General features: G+C 40.7%; 1 protein-coding gene and 1 non-coding gene across 3 annotated transcripts in view; both read left to right on the top strand.

Annotated features, from left to right (window-relative positions):
• Eif2ak3 (eukaryotic translation initiation factor 2 alpha kinase 3) overlaps positions 1-12,683 on the top strand; it is a 60,217-nt gene extending 47,534 nt beyond the window's left edge. For both annotated transcript variants that reach the window (XM_074050153.1, XM_074050154.1), the window contains 4 exons: positions 1,045-1,212; positions 9,056-9,157; positions 10,152-10,214; positions 11,507-12,683. In XM_074050153.1, coding sequence (XP_073906254.1) covers positions 1,045-1,212; positions 9,056-9,157; positions 10,152-10,214; positions 11,507-11,707 — 534 coding nt within the window. In that variant the 3' untranslated portion in view covers positions 11,708-12,683. The remainder of the gene's footprint in view (positions 1-1,044; positions 1,213-9,055; positions 9,158-10,151; positions 10,215-11,506) is intronic.
• LOC141415127 (U2 spliceosomal RNA) lies at positions 4,846-5,036 on the top strand. The gene has a single exon (XR_012440152.1). It is a non-coding gene; the product is annotated as a U2 spliceosomal RNA (small nuclear RNA).
• Positions 12,684-22,773: the final 10,090 nt, after the last annotated feature.

Below are 22,773 nucleotides of genomic sequence, written 5' to 3'. Positions count from 1 at the left end.
ATTGAAGCATAATGGGATTCAATTTCATGAACAAATGGCTTCTTTGTTCCTTATTTTAATGTCTATGTTATGTGACTTACAAGATAGAGTAGACTGTGAGGGGAAGATGGTGTGTTTCTTAAGGCACTTTCAAGTTTGAGGAGCCCATGAGACATTTGATGAGATGTATCCTATTATAAGTAGTTTTCATGGAAAGGTTTGGAACTCAGACAGAGGCAGGGTTGTAGATATAGTCAAGAGAGCACGTGGTTTTAGAAGGGGCAGCATAGAGTAATAGTTAAGTGTTCTGATTCCCCTCTCAGACACAAACCAAAAGATTGGTCTTTATCACTCATCATCAGACAGTAATTACCTGTACTAAATGCTGGACATGACAGTAAAACAAAAGGTTCTTTCCTAATAAAACAAAACTGCCTGGATTTGAATCCCTGCTCTACTACTTGTTAGCTGGGTAACCTTGGGCAATTTGTTTAACTTCTGGGCCTCAGTTTCTACATCTGTAAAATGGGGGAAACTAATAGGACTCATCTCAGAGTATTGTATTACATGAGTTAATAGTAATGAACTGCTGGCACATTACAAGTGCCATTATACATTTGCTGTTGTAATGACCTTTATAGTTATTATGGCTTAAGTCACAAATATAGAGAAGATTGCCTAGAGAGAGTATATAGAATAATAAGACTGAGGATTAAGTGTGCTGGACCCTAGGGAATATGGATCTCTTAAGCATTTAAGTAAATGCTCAATAAGTCCAGCTCTCTTTGCTACCCTTCCCTTTTCTTTACCCACATTACTTGTCTGACATAGAAAAATCACTTTTGTTTTCATATTAGCCCATTTTAAAGAGAAATATTCTTTTTTTTTAATTCATATGTGCATACAAGGCTTGAGTCATTTCTCCCCCCGCCCCCACCCTAAAGAGAAATATTCTTGAGAATACCTAGTTTCCTGTATTTCTTTTCTGAAATCATTTGTTCCCTTCACTTTCTCTCTCATGTCTATAAACACTCACTCTAGTCTTGTTTGTTTTATTTTTTCCAGCCTTCCAACATATTTTTTACAATGGATGACGTAGTCAAGGTTGGAGACTTTGGATTAGTTACTGCAATGGACCAAGATGAGGAAGAACAAACGGTTCTGACTCCAATGCCAGCTTATGCCACACACACAGGACAAGTAGGGACCAAACTGTATATGAGTCCAGAGCAGGTGAGTCTTTCAGACCTGGCATCAGCATGGCAGTAAGCCAACTATACCTGATGAATCTCTTCCCATTAAAGTATCCAGTAGTATATTAAAGTATCATTAAAGTATCCAGTAGTATATCGCCTGAAAAGTATGAAGCTAGTGTGCCACAGGCAACACAACTCCAACCTGAATTAGAGGTAGAGGAAGAAGAGTACAGTGCATAAAGCATGCTCTCACCGTCTGAACCAGAGCCTGGCAACAAGAAGTTTAGAAAGAGTCTTGAAAGCCACCTTCCCAAACTTAATGCTAGCTTGCTCTGTGTGGACAATGTAGAAACTGTTTTCAGAGCCAGATAGAGACAGAGGTTCTGTACCAAACCACCCTCTGGTTATGCACAGACAGGTTAACCCCTGACAGGAAATAGCAGTATGTAGGCTGGGTTGTGTAGGTGTGAGGGATGCTGGGTCTTCAAAGGAAGAGCACTGTAGCTGGGCAGGGACTGCAGGAGTGGTGGGAGCAGGGCATCCTGGGAGCTTCAGAGTGGCAAACCTAGCCACCGCCAGAGTAACGATATGCACAAGCTTATCTGTGCTTAGGCCAATGGTTTCACACTTTTTGGTCTCAGCATTTGTTTATACTTGTAAAAATGATTGATAACCTACAAATTTTTCTTCTAGAATTTTATCTGTCAATATTTGCCATATTAGAAATTAAAACCAAAAAATTTATAAAGTTTAATTAATTCACCTAAAACAATATTATTAAATCCTTCACTTTTCTTTCTCTTTTTCATGGTACTAGGGTTTGAATTCAAGGTGTCACACTTGCTAGACAGGAGCTCTATCACTTGAGCCACACCCCGAGCCCTTTTTGCTTTAGTTGTTTTTTGGATAGTCTCACGTTTTTGCTTTGGCGGGCCTCAGACCATGATCGTCTACCCTGTAGTCTCCTGTGTAGCTGGCATGTACCTGGTACAGGCATGTCCCATCATGTCCAGCTTGTTTGCTGAGATGGGATCTTACTTTGTCCCGAGGTTGGCTTCTAACCACAATCCTCCTGATCTCAGCTGTCCAACTAACTGCAATTACATGTGGGTACCACAGTGCCCAACCTATCATATCTTGAGATTTTTTTTTTATTATCAGAAAGAACGGTACTTGCTTACACTTTTGTAATTCTCTTTAATATCTGACTTATAAAAGCTAGATTTTTACATCTGTTTTTGCATTCAATCCATTGCAATATGTTATTTTGGCTGAAGTATATGAAGAAAATCTGGGCTCACACAGGTATATAGTTGGAAAAGAGACCCTGTCTGAAAACTAGACACACACACACACACAAAAAAAGGCATTTTGTACTCTGTCACTTTAATATCTCTTGCTCCATTTTGGTCATCTGGAAACTATTGGTTCCTAAGTTATACCACTTTTCCAAAAGTTGGTACAGTTTATTATACAATATCTATTTTTAAAAGTCATTTAGGTTAATATCACCAAATGTTGCCAGAAAAGGCAAGTTTTAGGAAGCTGTCATGCTCCTCTTAATGATATATACAAATTCTTAACTTTTCACTTGAAAGCTCAATTTACCACTGACAACAAATACTGTCTGTTTTCCCTGAGGTATGATTCTCACATTGTTCGTCTATAAGGAAATGTTAAGTACCCAAGCTGAATGACCACAATTTGTCCAACACTCCATTCTTCCACATCAGTGTGGCAGTGCCCTGTGAGGAGCAGCTGGGGCATGTTGTAACTTGGACAATTGCACAGTGCCTTCTCTTGAGATAACCATTGTGCTTTGGTGCAGAGCAGAAATGCTTCATGAACAGGGCCCATTTTGCCACACAGATTATGAAAAGGGTATGTATGAAGAGTATAGATTTAGCAGGGCATCGGTGGCTCATGCCTGAAATCCTAGCTACTTAGGAGGCTGAGATTGGGAGGATCAAAGTTCAAAGCCAGCCCAGGCAAATAGTTCATTAGACCCCATCTCCAAAATAACCAGCACAAAATGGACTGGAGATACGGCTCAGGCAGTAGAGTGCCTGCTTTTCAAATGTGAAGCCCCAAGTTCAAACCCTAGTCCCACAAAAAATATGTATATAGATAGATTTAATGCAATTAATAATTTTTACTGCCCAGCAAGGACACTTAAAAATATTTTTCCCATATCACTCATTCAATATTTACTTATATGCTAGGAAACACACATGAAGCATAAGGCTGTTTCCATGAGGACTGACAGTCTGCTTTGCTCTGCGCAAATACAGTGATTTGCACATAAAACAATGAGAGATTACTTAAAGAAAGTTCACTAGAGACTGGGATAGCGGGAGGGGGTGAATATCTGAGTGAAGACGATGATGATGAAATTTGGATAAAGGATGGCAGGAAAGACCTTTTACAATTCCCATGTGAAGGCTTTAAGAATACGGAATGTTTAAGGTACATTGGGTAGCCATGTTATTGGGTAGAATAACAGATTTTAGCACTGGAAGGGAGCTTAAAGGACTTCTAGGCAAGCTGGCTTAATGGCTTAAGCAGTAGAGCACCTGCCCCAAGCATAAGGCCCTACGTTCAAACCCCAGTACCACCAAAAAAAAAAAGTCTTCTAGACCAATCTTTCTGATTGTGCCAAAATATTTTATCATTGGACAATATCCCTGAGGACATTTTACATAAAATGTGGTTTGAAGTTTTTTCTTTTTAACCTGTGAATGTGGACACTGAAGAATACAGTTGTTACAGCATTGGTGACAGAGTGAACATAATGAAAGGAAAATTATGACTTAGTGTTATTACAAAAAGAGTTGGCCTCACAGATCTCCCAGAAGAGTATTGGAATCCACAGGGGTCCACAGACCACACTTTGAGAGCCACAGGATTAGTTTAGATTATCTTTGGAAGATTCCTATCAGAGGACAGTAACAGGAATTGCCTTTGAGGAGGGAGACTTTATTTACTGTTACATTGTATACTTTTGAAGTATCTGAACTGTTACTATTCAGATGTTTTTTCATGTTTTTTTTTTAATTGTTTTATTATTCATATGTGCATACAAGGCTTGGGTCATTTCTCCCCCCTGCCCCCACCCCCTCCCTTACCACCCACTCCACCCCCTCCCTCTCCCCCCCACCCCCTCAATACCCAGCAGAAACTATTTTGCCCTTATCTCTAATTTTGTTAAGAGAGAATATACGCAATAATAGGAAGAAACAAGTGTTTTTGCTGGTTGAGATAAGGATAGCCAAACAGGGAGTTGACACACATTAATTTCCTGTGCATGTGTGCTACCTTCTAGGTTAATTCTTTTTGATCTCACCTTTTCTCTAGTTCCTGGTCCCCTTTTCCTATTGGCCTCAGTTGCTTTTAAGGTATCTGCTTTAGTTTCTCTGCGTTAAGGGCAACAAATGCTAGCTAGTTTTTTAGGTGTCTTACCTATCCTCACCCCTCCCTTGTGTGCTCTCGCTTTTATCATGTGTTCACAAAGTGTCCTATCTTTAAACATCTTAAATTTCAAAGATAATGGGGAAATGGTATAAGTACTTAGGTAAGAGAAACAGGTTGAGCTACAGAACTTGTTTTCTATAGCACTCAGTCCTGGGAGACAATAAAGCAACATTCAACAGTATTGAAAAAAAATAGTTGAATCACTCCTCAGCCTTTTGGCTAAGATCAAGTGTAATATCTGTTCTAATCTGTTTAATATCTGATACGTCTTCTATCAGAGGACAGTATATTAAATGGATTTTTAGAACGGGGAAATAGAATAGGAGCTTTCCCAGTCCACTCCACACATCAACCTGGTGTTGAAGTACCTCCAGCAAGAGTGCACCCCTTTAGGGGATTTAAAAAAAAGAAATAATTATGACCCATCAAACTTGTATCTGGCCATGAATTTATTTATTTGCAAAGAAATCAGGCATTTTTAGATAGGAAAGAGGTTTTTTTTCTTAATCTCAAGTAAAATAAAAGCAAGGTTCAGAAATGTGTGTACAGTGTGCTACCTTTATGTAAAGAAGGAAAAGGTAGATTATATATTTGTTTAGCATATGTAAAAAAATTCTGGAAGGAACTGGGTGCTGGTGGCTCACAACTATAGTCCTAGCTACTCAGGAGGCAGAGATCAGGAAGATTACAGTTCGAAGCCAGCCTGAGGCAAATAGTTCCTGAGACCCTATCTCAAAAAAACTCAATACAAAACAGGGCTGATGGAGTGGCCCAAGTTGTAGAGTGCCTCCCTAGCAAGCCTAGCAAGCATGAGGCCCTTAGTTCAACCCCTAGTACTGTCCCCTGCTCCCCAAGAAAGAAAGAAAGAAATTGTGGAAGGATATACAAGAAACAAATATGGAACAGTAACAGAGCAAGTAAAGTAGCTGATGGGCCTAGAAGATGAGGGACCTCATGGGAGGAAAACTATTACTTTTTTTTTTTAACCATGTGAATGTGAATATGCTACCTACCTACCATAGGAGCTAGGCATTGTGGTACATACCTGTAATCCCAGCACCTGGAAGCCTGCAGCAGGAAGAGCTCAAGTTTGAGGCCAGCCTGGGCTGTGTAGCAAGACTCTGTCTGAAAAAAGGAAGAGAAACTTCTAAAAATTCTAATTCAGAATTAATTAGCTTAGATCTCATTGGTTCTTGTGAATGTCAATATCAAATTGAAATTACATGTAAAATCCAAAATATGTTCTTAGTAAAAGGCTTATAATTTTAAATATAGTTATCATAATCCACATGTTAACAAAGAAATGGAAGATGGTCAGAGCAGAGAAAGAAGATGGGAGTAGGGATTTGGTTTTGACATACATAAATTTAGGAAATAGAGTTAAAATAATATTTCTACCTTCAATATCACTACAGAAGATAACCACAACAAAATGAAAGGCATAGAAATACAAAAGAAACAAAAGCTTGAATGCTGAAGCTGCAACATACCTGACATGTTACTAGAAATTAATACAAGTGGAACTAAACATGAACATCCCAGTGGTGGTTATTTTCCTCAAAGTGATTTTTTTGCAATTGTGGAAGCAATCCCCTGATTGCCACTAATAAATCATCTTTTTTCCTTCCATATTGCAGTTTTTGCTGGCAACTGCTTATGCAAAAACTGTATTTGTTAGAATCCTTCACTTAGAATCTAAGTGAAGCAAAGTAACAAATTCACACAAATGGAGTGTGATTGCAGAGAATGTATATCATTTTCAGATTGTGGCTGAGATTTGTCTCTTCTCTTTCCCTGTCTACCAGATATAGGGGACTCTGAGGCTCAAAAGATGGTGGATTGTAAAATGAAAGAAGTTGTTTGTCCGGATTAACATATGGGGAGTCCCTTCAACCTGCCCAGTAGGAATACCTGTAATTCAGTGTTGTATACAATTAGTGACCCTGAGATTTTGAGTTTGTTGCATCATTTTATGATTCCGTAACTTTTACAAAAAGTAATACACTTATCTCAATGAGTCTAAAAAAGAAAGAAAAGCTTAAGCCAAATATTAGTTATGACAATAAGTAAGTCCCTATTGAAGGGAAAACCAGATTGGGTTACAGTTTTTTTCTAAAAAGAAAAGTCAGAAAGGGAAGCTAGGTGCAAATATATTAGGCTTTGTATATAGTTGGTCTACATTTATTTGAATATTTATTTGATGGATAAGTTAAAATGAGGTGTACTTTCATTTTATATTGCTAGGTTACAAAGAAAGATTAGTGTTTTTGAAAATAGATTGTAAGTGTCTTTCTATGATCATAGTGCAGTAAAAAAGAAGTTATAGAGGTTTGTTTTGATTTGGGTTTTGGTTTGTTTTATTTTTGTTTTTGCTTCTGGCAATTTAAAAACCCTCCTAAATAACTATTAGGTTGCCGGTGTGGTGGTTCATGTCTATAATCCCAGCTCTCCAGAGGCCTCTGCAGGAGGATTTTGACTGTGAGGCCAGCTAGGACAAAGTTAGCAAGATCCTATCTCCAAACAAAACTTCAAACAAAAGGACTGGGGAACATGGCTCAAGTAGTAGAGCACTTGCATAGCAAGCTTAGGGCCTTGGGTTCAATCCCCAGTATCAGAAAATAAATAAATAAATAAATAACTTATCAGGTCAATAAAGAAGTAAGATACTCATACAAAGTATTAAGAAAATAATGAAAGAAATGGAAAGGTTATCAAAGTTCTGCTCAGAGATAAATTTGTTTTAAGACCCTCCCTACATACGTAATAGCATTGCATCTAAAGTTGGCAGTGCAATAACATCGACTGATTAGTGACCTGCTCGTTGGAGGCAGTTCTTGGAAGATGTAAAACAACCTAGGAACCAACACCTGCAGAGCAGGAAAACAGCAGCATCACCATTGATTTCAATAGTTTTAAATAAAAAAGATTATCCTCTCTAGCGACTCTACTTACAGAGAAAAAAAGACGAATCTCTTAGAAAGGACGTAGCAGAGATTTTAATGGAAAACATAATTTTGGACACAATATTAAAATATGAGCATTTCCTGTATTATTAAACATTCTTAGAAAGTATTTTTGACTGTGTAGCTTTCACTTAGCTCAGCAATTTACTCAACATTTGTTGTGGGCATTTTAGTTGCTTGTAAATTTTGCAGTTAGGACTGTCACTTGGGTAATTACCTCTGAACCCAAATCTGTTACATTTCCATCTACCCTAGGGTGGATAAAATTAGATGGGATCATTACATGGACATAAACATTTATTGCCCAGTTACTTCTTAGAAGTTTATGCCCATTTATGTTGTCCAAATGGTGTGTGATGGTGTCCTTTTCACTGTGCCCTATAAGCATCATCTTTGCACATACTTTCCTAAGCCTAAGGGATAAAAGGTAAAGGAGGGTTCAGGTTGTAGCAGTCACTTAGAAAGAAGGAGGGTGACACAGCTGATGTGTCACTAGAACTTTCTACCTCTGTTCTGTGAGCAGAGCCTGGCTGACTGCATAGAAGGAACCTGGAAGCAGATACCAAGTGTGGTGTAGAGAGGTTGTAAGGGGCTCTTAACCAAGGCCACCGCTGTTACCACCCACCCCAACCAGCACCACCATCCCCCAGTCAAGAAATGCTGGGTAGAGCATTTCCAAAGTGATACTTTCTTGGGCTGTTTACCAAAGTTGGGGCCTAAAGAAATTTTCACAAATAAAAGAGCTCTTCTGAGTCACCAGGAGGTCACTTTTCATTTGAATAAGGCTTTCTTTAATAGAGTAATTCATTTGTTCATTTAACAAGTTTTTATCAGGCTTTTCTCTATTCTTAGCCCTGAATGATGGAAATACAAAAGAAGCAGTTCTCTTCCCTCCAGGACTTTATCATCTAGTTGTGAAGAATAAGAAATGCACACATGAAAAATACAACTAAGAATGCAAAGTAGTCCTCAATTAAGTGCCATAATGAAAGCTAACCACAGTTGATTAGTGGTTTGGAGTAATGAAGATTTTCTCATAAAAATGGGTGAGGACTAAGATGATTAGAAATGAGATTTCCCTGAGATAGCGTTGGCTTTGAAAAACTTCACCTCAGGGGGAGTGGAGCAGTTCTTTCTGCTCCCTCACACTTTCTTAGGGGCATGAGGCTCCAGGTTTCTGCCTTACTGATGCTTATCTCAGAGCCATACCTGGGCTTTCCCTCTGTAATGCTGAGTTAGTGTAATTACACCTGGTGTAGTGAGTAGAGGCAAAGAGGCTTGACATATTAACTCTTTCCTAACATTTTTATACATCATACCTACATTTGAACCAAGACAAGAAGTAGCTAAGTAAATGTTAACATTCAGTAATGCTATAATATCAATTGTACTATGCCCTGTCCTGTGTTAGGTTTTTTTAAAAATATGTTTTTTATGGTATTTCAGATTCACGGAAACAACTACTCTCATAAAGTGGACATCTTTTCTTTAGGCCTCATTCTATTTGAATTACTGTACCCATTTAGCACTCAGATGGAAAGAGTCAGGGTAAGTATCCTCCTCAAAAGAAGGTTGAAAAAGAAAATAAGCTAACATTTGCTAAAGAAAGAATTGCCAGGAGAACCATGGAGTAACAGGAGTGGGGAAGATAGTGGTAGCAGTTGGCCAGAGAAAATTTTTCCAGAGGACAAGTGGCCACACAACTCAAAGACTTTTAAAAGCTGGCAAGTTACACATCATTCATTTTTTTCGTTCTCAGAATAAACTTTGACCACAGCTTTTAAGACAGTACTCAAGGACTTTTAAAAGTAAGCCTATAGCCAAGCACCTTAAATCCCAGCTACTCAGGAGTCAGAGATCAGGAGGATTGTTGTTCAAAGCCAGTTCCGGCAAGTAATTCACAAGACCTTATCTCAAAAATACCCAACACAAAAAAACAGAGCCGGCAGAGTGGCCCAAGTGGTAGAGCACCTGCTTAGCAAGTGTGAGACCCTGAGTTCAAACCCCAGTACTGCCAAAAAAAAGTAAGCCTATCACATTCTTCCCCATACCTTGTAACTCTTCTAGTTGTTGTCCCTGGTATTTACCTTTCAATTTCCAAAATTTATGTTCTTATCACTACTTCTTAATTTATCAGTTTTAGATCTGTTTTAATTGATTTCTGGCCTTAGTAGAAGAGGAGGAAGTTCTCATAAGAACCAAAAGATTCATATCTTCTAACTAGAAGGAACTATCAAGTGTTCTGTACAATAAATGGAGAAAAAGTAAACAAAGCAACCAAATTTCATGACACTAGAATTAAGGACCCTAAAATCTTCCAAAAAGGAAAATAAAACAGGTCCAACCTAAGTAAGTAAGTTGGGAACCAAACTACATCAAAATGTATGGGCTATAACAAAGAACACTACCCAGAAAGTGAAAAGATAGGGGTAGAAGGCTTACCCTAGCATGCATGAGACCCTGGGTTCAATCCTTAGCACCACACACAAAAAAATTTAAATAAATCCACATGTCAAAATAAATAAATTTTCTTTCCTTTCAGACTTTAACTGATGTAAGAAATCTCAAATTTCCACCACTGTTTACTCAGAAATATCCTCGTGAGGTATGTATAATTCTCATCCCTCATTTTCCTTAAAATCATATTTAGAAGTTAAAGTGTCCTTGACAGTCAACTTCTCAGTTTCATCATTTTACAGATAGGGAAGCCAAAGAGAGTAAAGGGCCCTCTCCCAAGACCACACCATTTGTTAGAACTTCTCAGCCCAGCACCCCACAGAGGTCAGGCTGTGTGTCAGCTGCCCTGACCCATTGCTTAAGTAAGGCTGAACTCCTAGGGCACCCTCACAGGAACAGGGTCACGGTTATGATCAAACCATCAATCTCTTTACTTTGATGAACTTGCTAGAGATCTTTTAAAAATGACTTAGCCTTAAAAAAACAAAAGTTGCTAATTTCTGTTGATTATGGGTATAATCAACAGAGGAAGATTGAGAAGAGAAAATCAAGCTGCTCTTTAAATTGTCTTTCTTTTTACAGATTTTGTTTATTTTTATTTCATAGTATGTATGGTCTACAAACATCATTTTAAAATTTATACATTGGTAAAATCTTGAATTTTCTTAAATAATTAAGGTTGAAGTAAATTATAGTATATGTTAATGATCAAATCAGAAAAGGGCAAGATTTAACCCAATATTATCAGTATAATGAAGGGTTGCATAAAAAATTAACTTTATAAAATTTAATTTTTAAAATGTTTTAAAAAATTGTTACATTTTTCAAAGTTGAGTGTATTTTCAGGGTGGCTTATAAGAATATATGGCACATTAAAAAAGTATTTTAAAAATCATGAGAAAGTGTTGGGTACTGATCTCTGGCATGGTTATTTTTTAATTAAAATTTTTACCAAGATAATTATACATTTGCATGCAGTAGTAAGATTATTTTTAAAAGCAGATGGTGTCTGTGCTTCAAGCATGTGATTTTAAAACATTTTATAATATGTTAGAAAAATACCAATTACCACCAAAATGGTTCATATTTATTTGGAGCAGAGGTTGGCATACTAGGGCCCATGTTCAGCTCCAACCTGCTACCTATTTGGTAATAAACCTTTATTGGAACACAACCATGCTGTTTGGTTTGCATATTGTCTATGACTGTTTTGTGACTTCTACATAGCAAACTGCATTAGTTGTATCAGAAACTGTATGGTTCACAAACTTAAATTCAGAAAAACTTTGCTGGGTCTGGGAATGTAGCTCAGTGGTAGAGAGTTTACCTAGCACAGGCACACACAAAGCCCTGGGTTCGGTCCTCAGCATTGCAAATAAAATAAAGTTGCTTAGTGATCTAAATCTGGCCCTTTTATCAAAAACGCTTTTTGTATTTCAGTATCTGATGGTTCAAGACATGCTTTCTCCATCCCCCATGGAAAGACCAGAAGCCACAAACATCATTGAAAATGCTGTATTTGAGGACTTGGAGTTTCCAGGAAAAGGAGTGCTCAGACAGCGGTCACGCTCCTTGAGTTCATCAGGAACCAAACACTCAAGACAGCCTAGCAGCTCCCACAGCCCTTTACCCAGCAATTAGCCTTCTTGTGCTAGCAACCCAAGCAGGTAACACAGAATAGCCACCTCTGAAGAATGTGGTTTTCCAAAACGGTGGACTCGAAAATTTTATTCTTCACTCAATTTTATTTGGACTGGTTTTTCTAAGTCAAACTGAAACTGGATTTTAGGACCTAACCTAATTTGAGCCAACTCTTGATTTTTGCTGTACTTAGAGTCTCTGTCTAAATGCCATGTGGTCCTTGTTCTTTTATAGTTTCTGAAACTAGCTGACCCAGATTTATAGCCTTTACCTTTTAGGAGGTAGAGGCAATCTCTAAAATATAGAGAGATTTAAAATGGAAATATTTTTATAGTACAGAAGAATGTAAGTCCTCCCCTATGGTAACTATTGTTCTAGAAATATGCTTTCTAGAGATATGATGATTTTGAAACTGATTTCTAAAAAAGCTGACTCCGTTTTGTCCCTGGTGGGTAAATGACAAATCTGCACTATTTTGGAGGACAGGTAGCACAAGCTGTATAAATTTGTGTCTGTAGTTTTATAGTTCTATTTGTAGCATTAACTAGCTTTATTCCTTAGATAGTTTTAGGGAGAGTTTAAGAGCTTTTGTATTTTTACCTCCGATAAAGGAAAATGAAGCTTTTTATGTAAATTGGTCAAAAATTCTGGTTTGAGGAAAAAAACCTATAATAAGAAATGGATTATCTATTACAACTTAACTTTCAATTTATGAACGTTTTAACCTAATAAAATGCATCTTATATGTAATCTGTAATCCTGTAGGTTGGTACATCCCCCAGATTGATTATAGATAAGTTTAATCATCTCACTTGCTAACATGTTTTTATTTTTTCCTGTAAATATGTTTATTTTTTATTTATAAAAATTCTGAAATCAATCCATTTGGGTTGGTGGTGTACAGAACACACATAAGTGTGTTAACTATTGTGACTTTTTTCAAGTCTAAATGATTTAATAAAACTTTTTTAAATTACTTATGGTTGATGCTTATTTTGGGAGGAATAAGTTCTGAAAGGCAGATTTCCTAATTTACAAAATGGGACTATAGGTATTTGAAAGGTAACAAACCTACTGTCAGTAAAACTTATTCTTAACCTATTCGAGACAAGTGTTCTTCCAATTATTTCTAAGGACTTGACAGAGCCCTTTCAAAATTCACAGGATTCATAATCCCTAGATGTTGTTGGGAATAGAAAGAAGGCCCTGATCTAAAGGAAGAGCTCACAGAGAAAAGATGTGGCAATGCTGGCTGTGTTGATGTCACAGTATCCCATATGTGCCCCATGAAAGCATGTGACACCCTGGGCTGACTTGGGCACACTCTTTGAGGCTTAAATGCATGAGTTTTCCATCTCAGACAAAGAGTATTTACCACACAAAGTTATGAGCAGTTTGTAAGCCAGGAAAATACTCCCTAAGTATTTGTGGACTGTATCCAGACTCAGATGTAGCACTGCTGCTCAGATATCATCTTCATCCAAGGTGCTGCTTGGCTCGTGGCCAGCTCACCCTGGTCCTCTCCATCTCTTGGCCAGCTCGTTCTAGTTGCTGCTCCCTACTCTCTTCCTGTTGATTTCCCACCACAACTTACTCAGCCCTCTGAAGATCATCAGCCCCTACTGCAGCCCTGGGAGCTAGCCTTGGCAGGCACTCTTACTACCTGCCATTCTACTTAAGTCCAAACTCAGGTCCAGAAAGGTGCTATGATTTCTTCAAAATGGCAAAGCCAGCAAGAGCAGGACTGGACCCAAAGCCCAGGTATTCTGATTCTCAGTGTTTTGTGTATTCCCTTATACCATGATACCTGAGGTTTTGTAAATTCTCAGATATTGTAATTTGGCCTTCAGCCATTTTAATCCTGGATATGCCTTTGTTTGCCACCTTCAGAAACGTAGATCTAAGGATGGGGAGACCAAGGGGCTGGACCGGCAGCACTTACCAAGTCCATAATGGTAGCCAGGCTTGTCTCCTGCATTCTCACCCATCTGTCTACAGACCCAAGCCCACCTCCCCCTTCAAGTGCTATTGCTTTACTGGCATCTTTCCAAACCCCCCTACAGCCCATGCACACACTGACCTCTGCTTTTAGCACTTTGCACTAGCTACACTTACCGTTGTCAGGCTGCAGGTTAGCCAGCAGCTCCAATACAGCCCTGAGAGCTGTCTCTGCACAATGTCATCAAGTGCTTCAAGACATGCTTAAACTGGTGGTTCATGCCTGTAATCCTAGCTACTTGGGAGGCTGAGATCTGGAGGACCAAGGTTTGAGGCCAGTTGGGGCCAGATAGTTCACGAGATCCCATCTCCAAAATAAGCAGAGCAAAATAGACTGGAGTACATGGCTTAAATGGTAGAGCATCTGCTTTGCTAGTTAGTATGAAGCCCTAGGTTCAAACCCCATTCCCACCAAAAGAAAAAAGAAAAATATGTACCCAATTAAATGCAAAAGAGGGAAATGTATCTTTTAGGTTTTAAAGTAGCAGCAACTAATAATACATCCCATTCCTGGGAACATTTGCTGTCCCCAAACTAGATTGTCAGGGCACTGCTTATTGCCTTGGAGGCTTCCCCCTGAAGATTCCACTCCTATAACTACATTAGCTACCACCAGGTGGCACATTCCCACCTTTTCCGGCAAAAAGTATGCAGACAGCTGAAGGAAATAATATTCTTTAATCCACCCCAAACATCCAAGGCATCATGAGATCAGAAAGCACACTAACAGGAGACCTAAACATATCATATATTGCAAATTTCAACTGCAAAAAGTCCTATAATGCGTTTGCTATGAATTGCTTTCAGATTTCTCATGTGGATAATTAAAACAATAAAGATAAGAATGACATGTGTCTAGCTACTTGCAACAACTCTTAGTATCCCTCCCTAGTCCCTTTTTCAGTGCCTTCCCCTTTGGATCACTGGAATAGCTCTCTTCACTGATTCCTCTGGGAAGACCAAGAAAAGTTGGAACAGGGAAGGCTTAGGAGGAAATAAGGAAGAGAGTTCTCAATAGTGGAGGTGGAGAGAAGTAGACCAATTTAAGTATTATTGAGGCAGAAAGGTCAAGACACTGAAATTAACCAACTGTAGATGGGGAAACAATGGCTTCAAATTTCCGATGTGGGAAATTCCATAAAATCCAGGAGTGTATGATTTAGGGACAGAAGGAATGACCCCTGTTCCACAAATGTCCCCTTGTGATGAGTTTCCCAGAATTTGGTGGTAAATCATTGGAGCTTTATTAGCATATGGAAAGCCATAGAAAGTTTTCAAACTGAGGGAGAATATAATGACAGATTTTAAGGTCACCATGGCAATTGAGGAAGAGGGTTGACTAGACTGAGAGAACTGGAGTCAGGAACCAGGCAGGAGGCCACAGCCATTATTCAGCATGAGGTCAGAGGGCCTGAGCCAGGTCAATGGTTGCTGAAAGACATTCCTGTGGAGGAACTAAGCATGTGTGGCTCCTAGCAAGCCAGAGGAGCACTCAGTTACTACTCTTCAGTGTTAAATTGTTGAAGGACTTGGTGGGGAGGTGGGTGCTGTGCTGAGTAGAGCGAGCCCACTGCATTCCTAAATGATGTTAGGTTTTAATAGCACCTAGAGGGCTGGGGGTGTGGCTCAAGTGGTAGCACACTTGTCTAGCACGTGTGAGTCCGAGTTCAATTCCCCAGAACAAGAAGAGGAGGGAGGGAAGGAGGGAAGGAAGGAAGGGAGAGAGGGAGGAAGGGAGGCCCAGAGAATATCATCTTTTGCACAGTGCATGTGCCTCCCATGAGGGTCCTGGAAGAATGTTCACTACGCAGAAGCCCACCCAGAGGGAGTGAGAGCTTTGATACAGAGAAGTAATGAAGGAGAAAAAAGTGCTCCTCCCCAAAGGAGAGAGCCAAAGGATCTTCTGAAGACATATTCAGAACAGCTGAATAAATGAAGCTACATGCGCACTATGGGTATCGTGAAACTATGAACACAAAAGAGTCAGCAGCACAAGCAGGTGAATGGCAAATACAAGGTGCAAAATTCACAGGCATGAAGTTCTTGGGTTGTGTGTGTGTGTGTGTGTGTGTACGTGCGTGTGATTACCGGAGTTTGAACTCAGGGCTTTGTGCTTGCTAGGCAGGCACTCCATTGCTTGAGCCACTCTCCCAGCCCTTTTTGTATTGGGTATTTTCAACATAGGTCTCTGGAACTTCAAGTTGTGATCCTCCTGATCTCTGCCTCCTGAGTAGCTGGGATTATAAGCAGTGAGCCACTGGCACCCAGTGGGCATAAGGTTTTTAAAAGCTCCACACCCAAACACTGCGCTAGTTACCTTGGGGATGTCAGGAGAGAGTGGAAGGAGATTATTGACTTCCAGACGTATCTCAGTATTCTTGGGCTTCTTTCTGATGATGTAATAGCTTTGTGATTAATAATTGCATTTGTTTTATTTTGATTTTTAATACTAAGAACTGAATCCAGGGCTTTGCACATACTAGGCATTCACTCACTCTGCCATTGGGCTACATCCACAGACCAATGATATTAAATTAATAAAATAGGGGGGCCGGTGGAGTGCCTCAAGTGGTAAGAGTGTCTGCGTAGCAAGCATGAAGCCCTGAGTTCAAACCCTAGTGCCACCAAAAAAAATTAATAAGTAAAAATCCAATAAAGAGAATTTGCAATATCTTAACTGATCTTATTGCTCTGCTTTATAAAAGAAGTTAACACGATCTCATTTAATTCTACCAGGATCTTTGCAAAGCAGATAATGTCACTGCTGTTTTACATGTGAGGAAACAATGCAACAACTAAAATAACTACATTAACATAACAGGGAGCTTATAATAATCCGTATTATCACTCCACCAGTCACATTTGCGTAATAATTCCCACTTCTCCAAATTCTCTCCAATCTAGAGGGCATTTTCTAGCAATGACAGGTGCTCAGGCAGCATTGGGCTTTGGAATCTTAGCCTGCTGCATTACTTCTTGTTTACAGTTTCCCTTCAGCTCTCTAAACTGCCTACTACAACAAGTAGCCCTTGTGAAGATTAAGCAATAAAACATTTAACCTTTAGCATAAAATCTGGTAAACAGACTTCAAAAATTGGAGACTTAAAATGAAATCACAACTTAAGTTTCCTCACCTCTAAAATGGGTGTAATACCATTGGCTTGTAGGTTGTTGTGAAGATTCAGTGACATTTAAGTAGCCATACAGGACTGGTGGAGTGGCTCAAGTGGTAGTGTGCCTGCCTAGCAAGCCTAGCAAGTGTGAGGTTCTGGGGTCAGGCCCCAGTACCACCAAAAGAAATCATACAAATAGGGCTTTATGCAAATACATGGTGGGAGAGAGAAGTAGAGAAAGAACCCCGTTGGATATGCCAGAGGTATACAAAGGTAGAAAGGAAGAAAACAGGAGAGGAAGAAAAAGGGAAAGAAAAACAACGGCACAGTAAAACGCAGCCTATAAAACCACAATGTTTCTGGGGGAAAAAATGGAGACTTTGAATACGGAAGTTACAAACAGAGGCTGGCATTTGATTCTGTAAAGGCAAGGTTTTATGCAAATGGGAAAATACGGTTATGTCAAAAACAGCCCTTGTTAGACAAGGGGTTGGCGAGGGCTAGGAATGACTCCCTCCTTCCAGGACTTTGAGCCCAGACTGCCCGGCAGCAGGGCAGCTAGCGCCCCTCCTGCGGCTCCCCAGCGTTGCCGGAGGCTTTGAGAGAGAAAAGATGCTCAGATGCTGCACGGCCGCTCCAGGCTGGGGTCGGGAACCCGGCTCCGGCGCAGCCGGGAGTGGCGCCAGGATTGTTGTTGCAAAGACCGGGCGCGGGAAGAAGGGCTCAGCCCGGCCACACGGGGACGACAGACACCTAGGAAAGGCTGGGCTCCCCGGCGCGCGGCGCTCTCGGCTCCGTCGCCTGGGCTTTGGGGTTGAGAGTGGAAGGAAGAGCTGGTCATCCCCGAGTCAAGCCGGCGCGGGTGCGTGGTCCTCTTGTGAGGCCGATGCGGGAGGGCGGGCTGGCTGGAGAACCAAAGACTAGGGAGGTGTGGCGGGGGAGAAGATGCGGCGGGAGGAGACGGTCCATTGGCACCAGTAATTACCGCAATTACCGCCGGGCCAGGGGTTGGATGGACCCGCTCTGGGCGCAGACCTGCTGGGCGGCCAGCGGGTGGGCTTCTGGGTGTTTCAAAGGCGAAGGTTTCTGGAACACCGGCTGCATACCAAGTTCTCTTTCAGGCAGTTTATAGTCACAAAATCTCAAGAGATCCTGTGGCTCCCATCTTACAGAACAGGACACTGAGGCTTACTGGTCTAAGGATTTATCTAGGATGGGTGTAATCAAGCAAATCACAGATGAATTATAAGTACTTTTTTTTTAAGTGGATTGAACTCAATCTGGACTACTCACCAGGGAAATACAAATAAAAGCAACAATGGAATCTCACTATCCCTCTATTATATGGCAAAAATTTTACTCACTTTGTAAGTGAAAGTGTGATGAAAGAATTCTCTCTTGACAAGGCTCAGGTGGCTCAAAACTAGCACAGAAAAAAAATCTCTTATAGTGTTGGGAATGCAAACTGGAATGCTTTTTGTTTTTGTTTTTTTTTTTGATGAATTTTTTAACAGTATCTGCCTGAATTTGAAAGTTAGTTTCCCTTGACAAAGCAATTCCAAATTTGGAGCCCACTCTAGAAATAATCACACAGAGGAGGGATGTTAAGAAAGAGTAATAGAGGTGGACACCTGTTGCTCACACCTGTAATCCTAGAGATGAGGAGGATCAATGTGCGAAGCCAGCCAGGACAAATAATTTGCAAGACCCTATCTCAAAATCACCTATCACAGCTCAGCACTGGTGGCTCACACCTGTAATCCTAGCTACTCAGGAGGCAGAGATCAGAAGGATCGAGGTTCAAAGCCAGTCTGGGCAAATAGTTCACAAGACCCTATCTCAAAAAAACCCATCACAAAAAGGGCTGGTGAAGTGGTTCAAGGTTTGCCCTTACATTTAAATGCCAGAACTGCAAAAAAAAAAAAAAAAAAAAAAGCACCTGCCTAACAAGTGTGACACCCTGAGTTCAAACCCCAGTGCTGAAAAAAAAAAGGAAAAGAAAAGAAAAAGTAATAGAGGGGGTGAATTTGATCAAAGTACATTATATGCATGCATGTAAATATCACAATAAGAGTCCTTTGTGTAATTAACTTATGTTAGTTTTAAAAGAACTATAAAGTAAAAAAAAAAGAATCACCCAGATATGCTCAGTATTATCCTTAGTGAAAAAAAGCAAGTAAAAGGATTTTTTTTTTTTTTTCACTGCAGGGGCTTCACCCAGGGCCTTGCACATGCTAGGTAAACACTCTACCACTGAACTATATCTCCAGCTTGGGATTGTTAGATGTTTTGTTTTAATGTGATTTACTTATTGTTGGTGTGCTGCTGGGAATATGGGAATAGGAGCCTAGGGGTAGTAGGCTCTGTCCAGTGACAATCAGGTCCTTGGGCAAGTTCAAAGGATCACTGCCCTCAGCCATCTTCAAAGTATGGTTCACTTCACCTGCGCAGACTCTCTGGGGATGTTTGCACGTTCTTCCTGGGGCCTCTTGCAAGATTTACAGAAGATTATAGAGTCAAAGCCTTAAGGTTGGTTGCACTAGAACCTGAATTTTAAAGACATTTCCTGGTGAGTCTCAGGCACACTTCCCAGTCTTTTATTTTTTTTCAGTACTGGAGCTTGAACTCAGGGCCTACATCTTGAGCCACTCCACCAGCTCTTTTTTGTGATGCGTTTTTTTGAGATAGAGTATTGTGAACTATTTGCCCAAGCTGGCTTTGAACCTCAATCCCCCTGATCTCTGCCACCTGAGTAGCTAGGATTACAGGCATGAGCCATGGGTGTTGGTGCTCCCTAGTCTTTAAATACTGGGATCTTTAAGAACTGCCAGGACTAGAGGTGTGGCTCACATGGTAGAGCACTGGCACTTGCCTACCAAGTATCCAACCCTGAGTTCAACCTACAAAAAAAAATTGTTTTTAATTAAAAAAAAATAAATGCTTCCGGGTGCTGGTGGCTCATGTGAGCAATCCTAGCTAGGAGGTGTAGATCAGGAGGATCATAGTTCAAAGCCAGTCTGGGCAAATAGTTCTCAAGACCCTATCTCAAAAAAAAAAAAAACCCATCACAAAAATAGGGTTGGTGGAGTGGCTCGAGTTGAAGGCCCTGAGTTTAAGCCCCAGTACACCACCACCACAACAACAAAATGCTGATCTCCAGGCTCACTCTGGCCCCATGAATCACAACCTGTGGACGTGGGGCCCAGGCATCAGGACTGTTATTATTACTTTGGGGCAGGGTGAAGGGGAAGGGAGTTATGAGAATCAACCCAGGTCATGTGTGAAGCATGCGCTCTTCCACTGGGCTGCATCTCCAGCCCCTGGATATTTCAAAGCTCCCAGGTAATTCCAAGTGCATTCAAGATTCAAGGCTCAGAACCGCAGGCCTTGTCACTCAGTGTGGCAGCTGGATCGAGAGCATTGGAAATGCAGAATCCTGACTTCACCCCAGACCCACTGAATGAGAATTCACATTTTAATGGGAGCGCCAAGGTATTCATGTGCACATTAGTGTTAGAGATGGATTGTGGGTGAAATTTTAGTTTGATTTTAACCTTCCCTTTGTACTAGTGCTAGCCTGACTGCCAAGAGGGCAGATTGGCACTGTCAAGATCCAATACAGCAGAGCCATGGTTAATTCTGTTATTATCTCCCAAGCAATCCCTATGGGGAGGGAGCTGGTCTAGAGAGACCTGTAATCCTTTCTTCTGATCCCTGAAGTCTGGACAGACACAGGCTGAGGGAGAACTGACTTGGACACAGTACACGAGCAGAACTCTCTGTTGATTAAAAACTTAAAAATAAAAAATTAAAACAAAAATAAATCATCGATGTATTAGTTTTCCATCATTAGCAAAGACCTAAGATAATCAATTTAAAGGGAAGAAGGATGTATTTTGACTCACAGTTTCAGAGGTGTCAATCCATGGTGACTTGGGCCTGTGGAGAGGCAGGTACATCATGGTGGGAGGGTATGATGGAGGAGGATACTCATGGAAACTGAGAGTGAAAGAGGCAGAAAAGGAGGCCAGAGTGCAATATCCCCTTCAAAAGCATGAGCCCAGTAACCTAACTTCCTTCTACTAGGCCCCACCTTCTAAAGGTTCCACTACCTCCCAACAGCTGGGAGCAAGTGTTCATCTGCACATGAGCCTTCAGGGGACATTTCAGATCCATAAGCATAACAAACAAAATGAGACAGCTAGCAAAATTTCAGGTGCATGCAGACTACATTCATTGGTTCCCATCATTCACTAAACTTCAGAACTGCTCTATTGACCTCCAGTCTTGAATTAGCTCATGTTGACATAAGAGAATGTTTTATAGCAGAAATCTGGCCATGTTATCTATCCCCTGCTTCATTTCCCCGGAAAGCAGCTGGTCATCCTTGGTTAAAAATTGGACTCAGCCAGGCTCTGGTGACTCACGCTTATAATCCTCACTACTCAGGACGCAGAGATCAGAAGCATTGCGGTTCGAAGCTAGTCTGGGCAAATAGCTCACAAGATGCTATCTTGAAAATACTCAACACAAAAAAGGGCTGGAAGAGTGGCTCAAGCGTAGAGCACCTGTGTGGCAAGCATGAGGCCCTGAGTTCGAACCCCAGTACCGCCAAAAAAAAGCTGGAGTCATGCTGGGTGCTGGTGGCTCATTGCCTATAATCCTGGCTTCTTGGGAGGCTGAGATCAGGAGAATCAAGGTTCGATCAAAAGCTCTCAAGACCTCATCTCCAAAATGACCAGAGTAAAATGGACTAGAGGTGTGGCTCAAGCAGTAGAGTTCCTGCTTTGCAGGCATGAAGTCCTGAATTCGAACCCCAGTCCCACCAAACAAAAGGCAGATTTACAAGGTTGAGGTTGGCATGTGCCCACTCTGCTATTCTGGAATAATGACAGGCCTTTCCTGGAGCTACCATGTTCCTTCACTTCTCTGTCACCCACTCTCTACTCCCTCTGCCCACTGGAAACTGCTCCTCCCTGACTGGATGGCAGTCTCTGGGAAATCTCCTGATCCCAATGAAGGGCTGGCCAAGATGTCGGTAGAAGGAGTCCAGCCTTAGGAGTGCTGTGAGCACCCAGCACACATATGCTATCTGTCTCTCCAAAGACACTTCCCATTCTGCTAAGAGCTTTCCTGTCCTGCACTTGCAAATTCTCCATGCTCTTCCTCCCATCTGTGGGCCACTCTTGCTTTAGCCATGACCTAGGATTTGGCTTCCTCTGATTACTGAGAGCTTGTTTCATATAATGATGCTAAACCACAAACCAATGCCTCTCCTTACACCTTGGTATTACGATCTGTAACATGGGAACCTCCAGCCCTAAGACATTTCGCCCAATGAAATAGCACTGCTTGAGCACCCACACACTGTATAGTTCTTGGCTTTTTTTTTTTTTTTGTGGCACTGGAGTTTGAACTCGGGACTTCACACTGCTAGGCAGGTGCTCTACCACTTGAGCTACTTCACTAGCCCCCCCCCTTGGATTTTTAAGTCATTTCTGTAGGAAAAGTATTTGCAAGAGGAGTTTCTTTGCCAAAGGATGTGAGCATTTGGGAAGCTAGTTTCAATGTTTTAAATGTCACAATTGCAAATAGCTAAGCATGTTAAACCCAGTTATCATCTGAAGTTCTGATTTCCCCTTCATAAACCACAAGTGGGCTGCTCTGTTTAAAAGACTCCAAGTAGTTAATTATTCCCACAGACTGCAAAGTTCTAAAGGAGATTTGTAGTCAAATGGTAGAAGAATACTTATGTCTTTCCCCATGAAACGTATCAGCCCTCACCATCTGTTTCAAGCCCTTGTACCTCAAAAAAAAAAGGGAAGAAAGAAAGAAAAGAAACTTTGCTTTAATGAGTAGGCAATCTGTTAATTTAAATTTAGAGTTTCTAAATTTTTTTTTTTTAGTCCTGAGGATTGAACTCAGGGCCTTGCATACTCTAGGCAAGTGCTTGCT

Source organism: Castor canadensis, chromosome 12, assembly GCF_047511655.1.
Source record: "Castor canadensis chromosome 12, mCasCan1.hap1v2, whole genome shotgun sequence".
NCBI classification, from domain to species: domain Eukaryota; kingdom Metazoa; phylum Chordata; class Mammalia; order Rodentia; family Castoridae; genus Castor; species Castor canadensis.
The sequence above is the reverse complement of the archived record's forward strand: the minus strand, read 5'-3'. Positions and strand labels throughout refer to the sequence as shown.